At 29.8% G+C, this 17,882-nt stretch overlaps 1 protein-coding gene across 4 annotated transcripts in view; it reads left to right on the forward strand.

Annotated features, from left to right (window-relative positions):
• Positions 1-15,055, forward strand: part of LOC111636078 (histone-lysine N-methyltransferase KMT5B-A-like) — a 92,165-nt gene extending 77,110 nt beyond the window's left edge. For all 4 annotated transcript variants that reach the window (XM_023381248.1, XM_023381244.1, XM_023381245.1 and 1 more), the window contains exons 8-9: positions 2,645-2,826; positions 12,729-15,055. In XM_023381248.1, coding sequence (XP_023237016.1) covers positions 2,645-2,826; positions 12,729-13,975 — 1,429 coding nt within the window. In that variant the 3' untranslated portion in view covers positions 13,976-15,055. The remainder of the gene's footprint in view (positions 1-2,644; positions 2,827-12,728) is intronic.
• The last annotated feature ends 2,827 nt before the right edge of the window (positions 15,056-17,882 follow it).

The raw sequence follows: 17,882 nt of genomic DNA on the forward strand, positions 1-17,882 counted from the left end.
TCAATCATCCGAAATAATTCCAGTCGGCAAATTTAAATTTTTGCCAGTGCTGTGGCGCTTCAATCTTTGGCTATGTCTTGGGCTACCCAAATATTTTACGTTTTTGATACTAAATTAACATCTGAAGTATAATTTGTTATTGTTTTTATATTTTTCAATATATTTATTTTGTCTGTACAAAATAAAAAAATAATTTTTAACGATACAATAGTCTTTGTTAGGCTTAACATCAACGAAAATTCAACGCGAAGCGACACGCAATGGAGAAAAATTTCAACATCGGATACATTAAACTATTTTTTCGTACATAAATCGGTTATCCGAAATATAAGTTATACGAACAACCCCAGTCCCCAATTGATTCGGAAAATCGACGCTCTACTGTATTATCATAGCATAAAGTAAGATGTAACACTACAAGAATAGTGATATGTTATATCAGTTACATTTCCTTTCTTTGCTTACAATATCACAGATATAAAAAAACTGCAATAGCAGTGAATTTGGTTGATAGAAATATTTCAGCAGCTGTCAAAGTTAAGGATATTAAATAGTTTAGTTTCTGAATTATGACTGTAATTTTTTGCACCGAAGTAGATCTATTTGACAAGAATAGTTAATTTTGATAGTAAATAGATTTTATTTTTCTCTTATATTATTTAAATATACTTTCAAATAGAGAAAATCTCAGCAGGAATTATATGTTGTTTGAGAAAATAAAATAACTAATGATTTATGAACGTATATTCACTTGTGATTGACTTTATGGTAAAATGCTTCAGTCATTTCAGTTGCACAGTGAACATTCAAATATTCAAGATTTTTCTTTTTTATAGGACAGTACAGTACAATTCAGTAGTTTTCAAACAGTCAAATACCAAGAGTTGATTCACCAAACCACTATACAGAGATATCTCTAACTTAAAAAAATGCTTCAGAGTTCAAACTCTAAATGCGACAAAAATTCACTTGGGAGTTCAAACAATGCTTTGAAATTTGAACCATGCATGCAGTGAAAAATGCACTTGAAGTGTAAAATAAGCTTTTGAACAAAGCATACAATTGCAACTTAGCAGTACTGTGTTAAATTTCAGAAGTGTTATAATTAAATCACACAACTAACTTAAGTAAGGATTACTACTGGTATTAAAAATATGCAAAAACTTTCTGTTCAACCCTATATAAACTTTATTTATTGCATGGCATTCAAGAAGTGTGTGAAAGGAATGAAGTCTAAGAGGATAGTCATAATATTGATGATTGAGATGAAAAAAGGAACTTTATCACAAAGCACAAAAGTGGTTCACGTGTGGAGGATCTGGCTGGCATCCATGGTTAAGATGCCAAAGTTGATGATATGTGAACAATAAATGCAATTTTCATTTTATTATACATTATTTATGTATTTTATTTTTTGTTTCATGTTTTAATTTATTATTTAGGACATTAATTGTGTTAGTTTTACCTTAAATTATGCGTATTTGCTGTTTTAAGTTATCAATTGGTATCATTTAGGGTCTGGGAATGAATTAATTTGCTTTCAGTTATTTATAATAGGAAAAATTGCTTTAGACTTTGAACGATTTAGAGTTTAAATGGCCTCCTGGAATGAATTAAATTCAAAGTACAAGGCAGCACTGTAATTGATTCAATTATTGTGTTGATTCACTCACTTATTGCCAAGACTAGTAATGTAAAATATGGACTTTATTAGGGTTGTACTATATGTCAAACATCATATGCATAGTGGGAGATCTTGAATTTCAACTGCTATCTTTTGGAGTTACACTGCTAAAAGATAATTTGCAGCTATTGTTATTTGCTCTATTCTCTTTTAACAATTAATGAAAAGTTAAATAGTGTTTAATACTAGAGCAGTTAATAATCTAAATATATAAAATTACTTGTCCCGACTGACTGACTGACTCACTGATTCATCATTGCCCAGAGCAAACCGCTGAACCTAAAGAGGTGAAATTTGGTACACAGTTAGGGTACGTCATGAAAACACACACTAAGAAGGGATTTTTCGAAGTTCCCCTGTGGAGGAGAGGGAGAGCACTAAGGCTTAACCAGAAAAACGGTTTCTACTGTACTATTTTAAATGCGATTTATTGTTTTTATGTTTAGTCTTCATTGAGTACTTAGGCATATTAAATTGATAACATTTCAGACATTGTTATAAATATTTTGATATATTTCAATTTTTTAACCAAACATTCAAAACATTTTAAATTCAAATTTGTTATCGCATATTGGTTCGATTATAGAACGATTGTAAATGTTCCAGGAAATTGATCAAATTGAAAACAGTTTGACTCTTAGTAATTCTCTTCATTCTCAGCAGTAGGTGTTATATAAAAATTACTATGGTTGTTGAAATACTGAATACAAATGGGGTTTGCTTGCAAAACCACTGAGCGAAGTTGTGGGTAACAGCTAGTATAAAATATATTTATTCAAATAATTAGTTGGTATAAGTGTTAATTTATTTAAATATTTTTAATTGTCAAATAAATTATAATTATTTCTGAAACATTTACAAAAATTATTATTTTCTAAATGTCCTGATATGATAATGTTTGCAATAATGTATATTAATAAAACTATAATTAAGCATTTTTTATTGCATTTTTTATTACAGACGAAAAACTGGAGCATTTAGTACTCGTAAGAAAGATGCTGAAGAAGGAGGTGAAAGTAAAACAACATATAGTTTTAGAGAGACTGATAATAGATTAAATCGATTAAAGCAACAAGCAAAACTTAATAACAACAACAAGAATACTCATTTGAAACAAAAAGTTAATTCTAATGAGACTGTTGGTATGTTTAAATTAATATAAATGATATTTTTTGATACAATAGAGTGTTGATTATTTGAAATAATTGGTGTTGGGCAATTTCAGATAAGTAATCATAATTGGTAAGGAAAGAATAAAAAGATAAATACCAGAAATGAAGTAAAAAATATGAATTTTAATTCTAGTACAAGCACAAAAAAAAAGTTAAGGCATAGAAATTTAATCCATAAGAATGATAAATAACTAAAAAATTGTCTAATTTATTAAAAAGAAACATTTGTCATTCATTACAATCTACAAATTACTAATGAAATTTTGTATTTGAGTAAAAAATGCTTAATAGTAAAATTAATATTAAATAAAATACAGTACTCACTTAAAAATTATTTATTACAGTTTCTTTTTAAAGAAGTCACTTATTTTGCTTTGTTTTATGTAGATTTTTTATTTTTAACTATTAAATTCCTGGGTTGCTTGATTGTCAAGAGAATCAAAAACGTTGCTTTAGATTGCTTTTCTGTCTTAATGGTAATTCTAATGCATTGTATGCTTCACAGTGTCTACATGCTGTGAAGCATTTGATGGATTAGAAGCCTGTGACTCATTATTTCTACTGTAATAAATAAACCCTAACACTAATGTCAATAATGAAATAGTTTGATAGTGACCTTACAGAAGATCATTGACAATCATTATTATTTAAAAACTTTATAATTTCTGGAATTAGCACTCTCTGAAATCAATGCTTTGGATAATAAACACTTTACTGTACTTTCAAATATATAGATGTTGCAATACCATGTTTTATTTATTTTATTTTGATGTATACAGAATTATTATAAATGTATAGACAAGGATTTCATATGTTATATATAATTTAACAAAAAATTAAGTATAGTAAAAGCTTTATAAATTGGAATCATGTACTATCTAATTTTTTAAAATTTTGGGAGATTTTCAGTTTGAATAGGTTTTAGTATATACTGTATATATTTTTTTTATTTCTGAACTACATCAAATAAATGTTACACAATCATTCATTTTTATAGTAAAATTATTTTTATTACATATATGTAATATGTAGTAAGAAAATTTTATTACTAAATTAATCCAAATTAAAGTGATTCTATCTGAAAATGGGCATATTCAAATGTATAAATTGAAAACTACTCAATTCAAATACTTCTCAGATATGATTCTTGTGAGTTCACATGACAGTGAATAAGCTAATTGGAGTTCCAAGAATTGATGTCTTGCTTGGCTGTCAGAAATTATAATCACATTAGAATGACTAAAGTTTTCAATACTTTGTATCAATGATTCTTGATTCTCAACCTTTTTTTCATCACAGTACACTTTTAATAATTTAAAAATTTGGTGACACACGGTTACTTCGTGAAGTACTGCAGGACAACCAATGTCATAACAGTGATTTTTAAACACAGTTGGTTATTTAGGTCACATTTTCTAAACATCTTAGTAACTACAGGTAACCGGTTACAATTTCCAAATGTGCCCTAGGAAGGTAGAACCAATTAAACTACATGTCTGATGTCGCTTATGTATGGATATTTGCAGTGGCAGTGTGAAGTTTCATTTGAGGGCAATATATTATTGCAGACAGGAAACACATAAAACGACTAAAAATACAAAATTTTTTTTATTCATCAAACACAGGTTCTTTAAAATGATTACAACTTACAGACTATTGGGTTCGTATACATAATAATCGTCTACACAAACAAGCCTCTATTGTGGCAACCGACACACGACCTATAGCTAAACTTAATCTACTTACAAACTAAGGAAGGAGAAATAAAATATAGATAGGGATAGTAGAATAAAGGAGAAAATACCCGGGAGTTTTCTGCCACGTGGTCTCGGATGATTCACTGTCTTGAAATTCTTAATGACTGCAGACCTTATTTTCTTTCCTCTTATGAACGTCTACGTTTTCTGAAGTTGTCTTGTGGTCTTCCTGCTTGCCGTTACTTGAACATGGGAAAACTCGATTTCTTTAGCAACTGCCCTACGTTCCTCTATAATTCAGCCGTCTTACAAGGTTCCGATACCTCTGATCTCTCACTATGCGATCAGGGTATGATCCTCCTTTGGTTTTCTATCGCAAGGTTTCTTACTTCTTGCTCGACCCCTCGGTCAGGACCACACTTGTTTTCTTCCTCTCTCGATGAAATCGCAGCCGCTTCTCCTTTCTTTCACCTCGCCTCCTCTCCAGGGGGTTATTGCTCCTTTTGTCTTCTTGACATTGTTTCACAGAATCGGTGATGTCACCCGAGGGAATAGGGATTAAGGGAGAAAGTTCTAGAACAGTTAAGACAAAAGAACAGAGGAGATACTAAGCCTAACTAAAATTAACAAAAATATATATAAAACTATGGCCGACGGCCACAGCAGCACACTAAAGTGATGCGGCACAGTGGTTGAGAATCACTGTTTTGTAAAGGTGATAACATACTGGACATTTATTTAAGAAGAGTCTTTAAGAGGTTTTGAACTACACATTACAGTAATACAGAGACCAAGTGATGACCTGTGATCTGATTTTTTTATGGAATTTTAATATTCAAACTGTTAACTCTGTAATTACCAACAATGTTAATCAATTTGTTTTTGATTACTCTGTACCAGTTAGTTAATTACTACTATGTACTTGGTAAATTGGTGGCTCCATATTTTCATTGTATTCAACAAATTACACTTGTTGTATCTTCTTGGGATCTCAGTTGAGTCTTGAAAGTTCTTAATTCTGTCCCTGGTTAATTTCAACAAAGACTAATACTGTATTAACAAAGAACTTATATCTGTATGTCTGCTTATCACATGATCTAAGAAGGTCATGTGATGATGAGAAAAAGTTTAAAATTCTGGATATAATATATATCATGGTATATTGCAGATATATAGTATATATCTGCAGGGACCATTATAGCAGTTTCCCTTATTTGTTCACAAGTGGAATTTTAATTTTCCATTTTATAGGGCTGCAATTTGAAAAAATTGTAGAACTATTCTCACTGTCATCCATCTGGCCTTTCTTAATCTAGAAAACTGTGTTCAATAGATGAAAATCAAGACCAAATATGGAAAACTTAGGGGCAGGAGATCCTAATTAACTATATAAAAACTTCCAGACTAGACTGGAAGTCATGTGACTTCAGTTCAATAATTTTCCCGTAATGAAGTTACATAGATAACTGGCACTACTCTGTTGTTATCAGGAAGAGTATGATGTACAGGGAAAGACACTACTAATTTGAGATCAAGAGTATATATTGTAAATCAAATAAATTAATAATATGATTAAAAATTGCATTGTGACAATGTCACAATAAATAATTGTTCATTCAGGTTAAGTTACATTTTTCATACTTGTAAACTTCCATTTTCATATTGATTAAGTTTCTGGTGTATAGTAAAATTTAACACTTTCCATTCTGAAATTTAGGCAAATTCCATTCTAAAAAGATTTTATCATACTTCAAATTTATTTTAAAGAACTTTAATCAATTTTTTAATCTAAGTCTATGGTTTTAATCAACTAATATGTCTTGTGGAACACTAGCATGCCACAAGGTGAATTAAGAAATTAATACACCAAATTTTAAAATAAAAAAAAAAATGATGTAGCTTTGTGTGTTACTTAATTGTATTTTAGAAGTTTGTACAAGCTAATAGCTAGATCCACCACTGCTTCTTTCGTTATGTGCAGGCAGCATAATATATATTATTTATGGGACCTTATAACTAACTGTTTCATTGGTTTTATCTCTTGGAATGTTACTGACTATGTGGTATAATCATGTTAAGATATACAGAGTTGATGCTATTAATTAAAAATGGCAAATGAAATGTTATCATTTGTTATATGAACAAGATTTTGATATTTTGATTTCCACTGAAAATAACTCTGTAATGAACTAGTTAGTCATAATTCAACTGTTGGCTTGTCTGGCATATTTAATAACAATCTTCACATTATTATAAAAGTGTGCCATGAGTTCAAAAAAGGTTGAGACTTGTTGATCTAGAGCTAATTTTGATTCAAAGATTATCATTATCAGTTATGTTGTTAATATTGTACAGGTAACCCCCGTATAACACGGCATTTCTATAGCACGGATTCGCTCTAACACGGTTCGAGAATTGGTACCATCCCCCGTATAACACGGTACTTTTATAGCATGGATTCACTCTGACACGGTTCGAGAATTGGGTAAAACCCTCGTACAACAGGAAATGTAATAAATTTTTACATACTTAAGTAATAATAGTTCACGAAAATTATTATTTTCGTGAACTATTAGTACTTAAGTATGTAAATTTTCTCTTCTCGCCTTCTGTCGATACACGTGGTCCTTCTCGAAACTTGTTTCAATGTTGCCAGATCGCGACGCTTCTGCTTCTGATGTTGCCGAATGTTTTTCCCTTATTCCATACTTGCTTTATTCTTCATAAGTGCTTAGCACCATATAAGGAAATTTATAAAGACCTTTTAACTAGAAGCAAGCAATCTAAAATTACATACATTTTGCAAAAGGTAAAGCATGGATCTGAAGATAATGCAGAAAAATGCTCAGAGGATAAGGATAACTTGCCAAAAAGAAAACGCTCTCGGTTAATTAATAGTGTTTTTAGTGATGACGAAGAAAACATTGTTTAATTTATATTAATATGTATCACTTAAAAAAATTTTAATGAAGATATTTATCTTAATTATGAAAATATACTAGCATGTTTTTTAATTTTTGGAACCTAACCCTCCTTTTCGTATTAGTTCTTTGTTTCGTATAACACGGATTCGCATAACACGGCAATTTTTTGGAACGTAACTACCGTGTTATACGGGGGTTACCTGTATTGTAAATTATTGAATCTGATTCAAAATACAATGTGTTTCCTTACTATGTTGTTAGGATTTTTTATAATTTTAAGAAATTTTCAATTTGACACTTGATTTATTTGCATTTTTATGTTATTCAAGTATATTTGTTGTTAGCACTATTAAATGCATTTTCATATTCTGTAATAAAATCAGTAGAATGTAAAATAAGAAAGACATTCAAGCAAAGTAGTTTTAGGTTTCAAACTATTTAAAAAGAAAAAAAGTAAATCTAGTCTTAAAATTACAAGGTGTGTTCAAAAATTTTCAAGAAGAGTCAAAAAATCAAAATTTGTTAGCATATAAAGATATTTACAGTAGATCCCCTATAAGACTGGTTCCTATAATTACGATTCCTATAAGACGGCGAAAAAATTGTGGCGGTATCCGTACACAATGGTAAAAAAACTCCTATAATTACGTAAAACGTCATCGGGCAGCCGAACTACTTTCCCGCCGTCTGTAGCGCCACGCTACGGACGTTTCGGCGGGTAAATTGAGTTTAGTTTCGTCTGTACATATAATTATATATTAATTATATATAAATTAGGTACTGTATATATAATTATATATTAACTTAATTTATTGTAACTTTATTATAATTAAATATATATTTTTCGCTGTCTAGTGGCGCTACGGAGAGTTTAGGATAGCCTATCGTCTGTCCAGTACTGTAATTTTATACATTTCTTGTGAAAGAAACATTTCTTATTTAACGGCCATAAAAATTATTTATATTAATGATGTCTCCAAAGGTCAACGAAGTTTTCGCAGAAAAATAATATCAGAAATCGCGGCCGCGGTTTGATGCGCTGTTCCGCGACGAAACCAAGCTTTAGCAACGGGCGTAGTCGAACGGTACACACTCGGTAAGCAATCCTACAATTTTTTGTTTATAACGTAGTTTATACGGATTATTTTCAAAAAAATATACGTATTTTGGAAATGTTGAGTCGGATTAGTCTAGAATCAATTAATTTTATGGAAGAAAACCTTTCAAACAGCCATAGTCCGTAAACTTCACATGTGTCGGGCTGTGATTCCTACAAAATCGGATTCATAAAGAACAGAACATATCTACCGTCTTATAGGGGGATCTACTGTATTTAATATATTTCAAAATAATCACCTGAAAGTGCTATATACAGTTGACCCCCCCTATAATACGGTAGATATGTTCTGCTTTTTATGAAACTATTGTTCTACGAGTCCTTAAATACATGAGCCAATCACAGCCCAGCACGTATGCAGTTTATGGACTATGGCTGTTTGAAAGCTTTTCTTCCATAAAATTAATCGATTGTACGCTAATTTGACTCAACATTTCCAACACGTATAATTTTTTGGGAATAATCCATATAAACTATGCTATAAACAAAAAATTGTAGGATTACTTACCGAGTGTGCACCGTTCGACAACGCCATTGCTTAAGCTTGTTTATGTCATGGAGCAGCGCATCGAATGGAAGGCACGTGTTTCCTGATAAGTTATTTTTCTGAAAAAAAATTTGCTGAACTTTGGAGACATCATTAATATAAATATAATTTTTATGGCTGTTAAATAATAAATGGTTTTTAGTAGGTCTGCTGCTCGTTTAAACTCAACAGTTTGTGCAATATCTGCTATTCGTCTAGATTCGACCAATCCTTTCGCAATACAAGTTGGCGATGACATTTTATCGTATTTTATGAGTTTATTTTGGCGTCTTTATGCGAATATGGTTGCAATTTTTTCGCCGCTATGTACAAATCCACATTATATGAACCTGTTTTATAGGGGGTCTACTGTATGTGTTATTTTGTCAAATGATAAATATTTGCCTGTAAATATACTAGTACATATTACAACTTTGTCTTATTCAATAGAATTGAGGTGGAGCTGGAAAGAAAGAAGCAATCCTTGCACTTGTTAGATAGAGAAGAGGCAATCGTTATACTTGAAGGTTGCAGATAGGTGAATTTTGCACTTGCTATCACAAAAGAGGCTATCCTTGTACCTGCTGGCCACAGAACATGTGATCCTTGTCTGATACAGAGAGAGAATTCTTGCAGTTGCCATCATGAAAAAGCAATTCAAGAACAAAGCAATCAATGGCAATTGCTTTAGTCTTGTGTTTTATTCATTTCTTGTGCCTAATTCCCATTAGGTACATGTGATACTGTTTTTATTTTTGACCCCTATATTTTGTTAGTCCACTCAGTCGCTTTGGAGAACACAGACATTGTCACTTTGTATATCAAAAATGAAGTCACGGACTCCTATTTTTTTATATTAAAGTAGACACTTATTATATTTTTGGATTTCTCATCACAATTAATGAAAATAGCAAAGTTTTATCAAAATCAAACCATCAAATTTTGAGAACGAACTGAATTCTATAAGCCCATAGAAGACGTGCTAGCAATGTTGGACATTGCCCGACAAAGTTGCATGATTTGTGTGATATTGCTTTGCTATTCATGCTCATCCTATGTCCTTATATCTCAAAAACAAAGCATATACCCCATTTTTTTAATTACATTTTTTAATTCCTCATCACAATTAAGAGAAAATGGCAAAGTTTAATCAAAATTGATTGATCAAACTTTAATATCAAACACAATTTTGTAAGCCATGTAGAAGCTTTGCCAATGCTCTGCCTCAACTATTTGCCAAATTGTTTGTCAAAAAATGAGCTAACCTGTATACATGTACTCCTATTTATACAATGTCTGTATTGTGGTTCTGGAAGCATTCAGGATGAATATTTGCTACTACTTTACCTATCAAAGTAGTAAACATTCAGGTTTGGTGAATTGAACTTATTGTTAACATTCATCCTGTTTTGATTCCAATGAAACCATGTTTTAATTTAATTTGCTTTATTCAGACACAATAACATGACTCCTTTTTAAACACTTGGCAGATTATTCATCTCTTTATTCAGTTGGGGGCGCTAGTTACAAGTCGCATTTCAGGCATTAGCCCCTCCTCAGCCAACTAAACATTAAAATCAAACGTGAGAAAATTTTACATGTACATATGCAAATTAAAAATTCCGTAAATATATTATATTTAAAAAAAATACCTTAAAAGTACAAATTACAACATACAGACTGCATACATAATGGACTGTATCAGATTCCATAGATCGAGTGGAGAATGAACAGATTGACAGGTCACGAACTTGACAACAGGACTTGCAAACTTTGGTTTAATATAAATAATATTCAAATAAAATAAATCAAATTTATAGACAATTTATAACAGTATCTATTTTACCTGTAATTTATATTTTGACTCATCCCTAGATTCATTATATTTCATATAAATTAAAGATAAAATAGATACTGTTATAAATTGTCTATAAATTTGATTTATTTATTTGAATATTATTTATATTAAACCAAAGTTTGCAAAGTTTGTAAGTCCTGTTGTCAAGTTTGAGACCTGTCAATCTGTTCATTCTCCACTTGACCTATGGAATCTGATACAGTCCATTATGTATGCAGTCTGTATGTTGTAATTTGTACTTTTAAGGTATGTTTTTTTTAATATGTTATATTTACAGAATTTTTAATTCACGTATGTGCATGTAAAATTTTCTCATGTTTGATTTTAATGTTTAGTTGGCTGAGGAGGGGCTAATGCCCAAAACGCGACTTGTAACTAGCGCCCCAACTGAATAAAGAGATGAATAATCTGCCAAGTGTTTAAAAAGGAGTCACGTTATTGTGTCTGAATAAAGCAAATATTTATCCTGAAAATTAACAATTAGAGTTCAGAGAAGCCACTTGACAAAAGATCACTATTCTTCTTCAGAAGGTGGAAACAACAACATAAATTCAGCTAAAGGTTATCAGAAGTGAGCTATTTACAAAATTCTTCCACCCAGTAAAATACCAACTAAATGGAAAACAGCAAACATACAGGTATACTGGCTAATCCATTTACAACAAACTGCTCATCCAAACTACTATGTATTCACCAAATGGCAAACATCATTTGGGATTCAATAAATACTGTATATGTGGCACCAACTTGATCCTCAATATACTTTCTTTAATGATTTCTCTAATTTAGGAAACATTTAGAAAAAAATCTGCTTCTTTCACAAATGACAAATTTTTTTTCTCATGTGAATTTCTATTGACACAAGCCATCTTAATTTTGAAGTTGGAACTGCTATTCTTCTTCAACCACTTTTGTTTCATTGATCTAGCTCTATTTCCCAATAACTTTTATCTTTACTCATCATTAAAAATTACTTTAAGTAATTATTTTGAAAAATATTAAATATATATATATATATCCTAATGTACAGTAGAGCATCGATTATCTGATTCAATTAGGGACTCAGGTTGGTTGGATAACTGAAAAGAATAAAAAAAATACATTATTAGTATAGTATATTAGTATATCCCATGTAATTAGTATATTAGTTTATCACTATTAACCAACTTTGCGTTGAATTTTCATCGATGTTAAGCCTAACAAATTTCTTTTTAAATAATAATCGTCACTATTGTATTGTAAAAAATTATTTTTAAATTATTTTATTTCTCACAAAACAAACAACCACTCATAATTAGAAAATTAAGTCTTGTTTAAATAAAATACTGGCCTCCCTTCAATGGTCGAGCCAGTGTTACCAGCTAAAACACGCAAAAATTTAACAAAAATAATATTAAAGTAGCCAAGACGTAGCCAAATATTATAGTGTCACATTACTAGTGGACATTTTAAATTTGCCGACTAGAATGGTCAGTTAACCGAAGTGGCGGTTAATCGGGGGTTGGATAATCAATGCTCTACTGTATTTTTATTTTTTGACCAATTCCTGAAACTTTTGGACACACTTTTAATTATTCATTTAATATACAATGTGGAAAATATCTAAAATGATAAAAAGGAGGAGGAAATTTCATGATTACTAATTTTGTTTAAAAATATCACTTATTTATAAATTTTTTAAAATGCTCCATAAATTGTTAATTCAGATAATTTATGAGATATTTAAACTGAATTTTTTTTATAATTCTAGATAAGAAGATTAATGGAAATCTTCAAAAATCATTAACTTTACATGAGATACAATCTAAAGGATTAAATAGACCTCAAATGTTGTTCAGTCAAAAATTTAGCCTTAACCATTCAAATGGTATTTTATCTGATAAAAATAGAATAATCTCTCAAAAAAAAGTAACTAATGAACTTCAAACTGAAAATTCAGCGAAAGCACAAAACTCGTTAAATAAAAAGTTGGACAAAGTTCAATGTCAATCAAAATTAATTAACCATAATAAAAAGTATTGCAAAATTCAATATAAAACACTGTCATCAAGAACAGTTGGAAAAGATAGGAAAACTAATGTTGAGAAACCAGCTGCACCTACAGCATGTAATGAAAGAAACCAAAATATTGATGCTTTAAATAAGGCTTCAGTATATAATATAGATAATGAAGATCTCACTGTAATGACAAAATGGGCTCCACGTTGTAGAACAAGAATAGGTTCAAATTCATCTATAGTGCCATGTTATAAAAGTGATTCAGTTTTAAATAAAACAAATGTTAAAATTGAAACAACTTTTCCTAAAGAAAAAAATGATCAAAGCACTAATAAAAAATCTCTTGTTCCAAATACAACTCGTAGTAAAAGGAAAGAATTAACAGAACCAGAAAAGCAAGAACTTAGGAAAGACTCTATTAGTGAGGTAAACAAATTATCTACTAATTCTCATAAAACTAATGGTGGAAAAATTAATCCGTCCACATCTCCAAACCAAACAAAACCAAAAAATGGTAAGTATGACTATAAATTACAAATGGACACGGTCAACGTGAAGAACAATTTAGAAGACTCCCCGCAGGGGTGCTTAAAGTTAACAATTAGAGTTCGGAGAAGCCACTTGACGGAAGATCACTACTCTTCTTCAGAAGGTGGAAACAACAACATAAATTCAGCTAAAGGTTATCAGAAGCGAGCTATTTATGAAATTCTTCCACCTAGTAATGCTAGTAGTCCTCGTAAACATCAAAAGAAGAAAAAGAAAAAAAGGAAGAAGAAATCTCAGGAAAGAGATATTTCGAAATTAGAAATGAGTAACACTAAAAGACCAAAACTGAATTCAAATACTGCTTCTCAATTGTGTTCCAATTCAGAATCTTCTAATTGTTCGTTAAACAGTTCTCCTTTAAAACCAGGTACGAAAAGACTGAGGTTAATCTTCGGCAACAATTCTATTGATATAGACATTCCACCATCTAAAGCAAGAAGATTTTTTTGATTCTTTAATTAGTTAGATAAACATTGGTAACTAGAACAGATTATATTAATAGGAAATCATCTTTATTTTATACTTGATAGATGGGAATATTATCCTATCAGCCACTTTTATGTGCCTTCATATATGTCCCTCATCTCTTTGAAAGGCAATTACAGGTTAAGAAAAATCATAACATCTAATTTTCATAAATTATGTTTAAAATTAGGACAAAAGAATAATAATGAATCATAGTGATATATCAATCCATCCATCTCTAGATATCATGTCATAATCATAATTTATTTGTAAGTAGAACATCTTCAATTTAACTAATACTTATTACTGTTTGTAAATATAAAGTATAAATAATGTATATTTAAAGCATTTGTAGTTCTTTATTTGTTTCAAAATGTCTTTCCATTCTTACTATTATTATTATTGTTAAATTACTTCAGGTTTCTAAGAATTATTTTCGAAAAATAATATTTAATTAAAAACTCAAATATATAAGTTTTGTTATGTTTTATATATTTGAAAATAATAATTTGTGAATCTGTGTATTTTGTAACTTATCTTCATACAGTTTTTTTTGTTTTTTAATTGCATTAGCTTGTATATTAGTTAAGTGTTTGTAATGGTTTTTGTAAAGATATTACTGGAAAAAATATTTTATTTTTAATATTTCGTTCTGAAAAATTCCAGAAATTATTTTGTAATTATGATGATAATTTCATGATGAACATTCTTAAATAATTTGATCTTTTAGAATGTACTTTTTAAGTTAGATATTCCTGTATTCACCTTTCAGAGATTGCAGTTAATATTGAAATGTGCAGTCCACGATTGACGATGACGGGGCACATTTCTCTTCATACTGTTTATAAATTCGACAAAAATGCACATAAAATTTAAAACTGTTTTATAAAGTAGTTCACAATGTGAAATTGTATTCAAATCATCCAGGGACAAGATTAGTTTGAAAAATAATTTTTTCTTGAACGAAATCTATTATTTTTTTAAGTAATTATGACTCTATTGTAATGTTATTTCGAATTGTTTAGCTATGAATGGATATATTTAATATTGAATAAACTTAAAACTGAATATAATGAATATCGCATAGTAGTAATAAAGGTTTACAGATACAAAAAAAAGTGTTAATTTTGTATATAAAGTAAGGTTTTGAATTGAAAGTATCAGCTGATTTTGGAAGAAATAAAACATTATCACTCAGAAAATGTAAAAATATTGTTATGGTGTATTTAATAGAATGGAAAACAAAACTTGTATGAACAAAATTCATATCACAGAATAGAAATTAAAATTAATGTAATATATTTAATTCTCATTATATTTTAACAATAATTTATTAGATAATTGAATTATATTGTTAACTTTCTTTAACAGATTAAACAAAGATGAAGTANCAAGACGTTTAATAATTCCAGATTTATTTTAATAATTTTTTTCAAATATAGTAAACCCTGCCAACTCGAACAATATTTTTTTTTTTTTCGAAAAATTGTAGAGTAACGTAATTTTTCTATTGTCAATAAATTGTACCCTATATTCATGAGTAATGTTATATAATTTCTCTGCTATTCCACTTTTCTGGAGGATATTTACCCTGAAAATAACGCCCAATGACGAGATAACTCGTCAAGGTTACATAGCGTTACGTAAAATTCGGTAGTTAAGGCCACTTTTGATGTTAAAATTTATATAACTGTTATTTTATTTAAACTATTTCTCTAATTCATGTAAATTTGAACTTGGAAGTAAAATTTTTGTGCAATTTCTTGAACATAAACTGTCTGTAATTCAATTTTATAAGCAAACATAACTTTTTTCTTTTAATTTATGATTGGTTTATTTATTTTTTGCAGGGTTTATTGCTTGTTTCTGTGCTCAGACCAAAATATTTTCAGCATAATTCCTGAAATATTCATCGAATCTTGTCCCTGGATGATAATTTTCAGACAGAATTGTAATATAAAAATTTCTCTAACTCATGAACATCTCTGCTCTTTATTTTTCAATTTAAAATATCTCATTGAATGTAATCAAAGAATTTAAACAGAATTAATCATTATTATTTTCTTCTATTGGGATTAAAAATACAAAATGATACAGAGATCAAAGTAATTTTCTGTATTTGATTGAAATGGAATATAAAATAAATATTGTGAGAGGTTGCATAATCGTTAATTTCATTGGCTTAATTGATTTTTCTTAATTCAAACTGTATTTTTGGGATTTTAAAAAATGAAATTTTTGCTAAGCTGCACCACTGCCAATGATATGTACAATTATTGTAGATATACACTTTTTAGTTGGGATAGATGTATTCTAAATGAATATATATATATATATATAATTTANTCTATATATATATAATATATATATATATATAAGCAAATGTAATTATATACAGTAATTGTATTCATGTTCAGTCATAAGTGTTGTGGAACGGAAGGAATGATAGAATACAATAAAATAAGTTTTTTGAAAAGTCTTATTTTTATTAAATATTTCAAAAGAAAATAAATCAAACTTTCATTTAATTTTCTTTTAGACAATTTAGTGTACAAAATAATTCCAACATCCACTTTATTGAAAATTCTGAGAATGTTTTGTTTTAATTCCCAAACACTTTCAAGCCTTTCAGCTTAAAAATACTTGAGAATTAAACTAAACGTTGTTATGATCGTCAATAATGCAGAAAATAATGGATTTTGACAGTGATTCTAATAAGCTTAAAGATTGCATGACACAAATATAGGGTCTTCCAAAAAGAATGCTAACATTTTAAATTATTGTAATTACGTTCTTATCCAAGAGCATTGTAATGTGCATTAAAACATTAGAAAACTGTCCAAGTTTCATATTTGCTTGTTACAGTTTCTCATTGTATGTACAGTATCTTGTGTCACATTGCACACATCCAATGGATACTAAAATTCTAGACTTGCTATAGCATATCGGCTGTCACGCCTTCCACAGCAGCCATAATTCTACAGTTCCTGCAGATTCTTCATGTTGCACAATGTTTAAGGGTTGCCAGATACTTGGGTATAAAATCTAGGACAAAATGGAGTTCTTCCTAAAAACTGGAACATTTCAATTCCAGGACATGTAGGATGCTTATTTTTAGTCTGCCAGTGACAGAAATACATTTAAAATGTGGAAAAAGAAAAACATAGTTCATTGTACAAATGGTTTAGAACAGTGTTTTTCAACCTGTGGGTCGCGACCCCCAGGGGGGTCGCAAAGCCTTACACGGGTGTCGCGGGTAAAAGAAAAAGACGAGTGTTTGTAGGTCCTACACTACAATGAAAAAAAAAAAACTACCATTTCAGTGAGAAGGCTGTACCTGTTTATTTTACAGTATAATTGGTTTTTCGATCGATATTTAGGTCTCAACAGAAGGAAAATTAAATACGTAGTTTTTAAAATCATTGATATAGTTTTAATACGGCCCTGGGGGGTCGCCAGAAGTTTTTAACTTGCAAAGCGGTCGCGTATTTAAGAAGCTTGAAAAACACTGGTTTAGAATGAAGTCCTCTTATTGCTAGATGGCAGTTAGAAAAAATATAGGACAATTCCTGAAAACCAGGTCATCTGGTGTCCCCTACAATGACAAGTGATTCCAACCCTGCAAACTTCAGAATACAAAACACCTCTGTTGTGGAGTCATCATTTTTCTTTGTCTACTACCTCTAGGAAGTAGTAATGAGACATTCCAATGCCAATGAGAGATGAAACTCAAATAGTTAATCTATCGATTGGGGTACAGTACATCACATACCTCTTGCATAATAATTAACATAATTACAGTAATTTAAAATGCACATTCATATTGGAAGACCAGTATAACTGAAATTATGATGATATTTTGAGCAATCCATATCACAGTATGTATCAGTTG

Source organism: Centruroides sculpturatus, unplaced genomic scaffold (genome assembly GCF_000671375.1).
Source record: "Centruroides sculpturatus isolate CEXI.00-Female unplaced genomic scaffold, Cexi_2.0 scaffold923, whole genome shotgun sequence".
Classification (NCBI taxonomy): Eukaryota; Metazoa; Arthropoda; class Arachnida; order Scorpiones; family Buthidae; genus Centruroides; species Centruroides sculpturatus.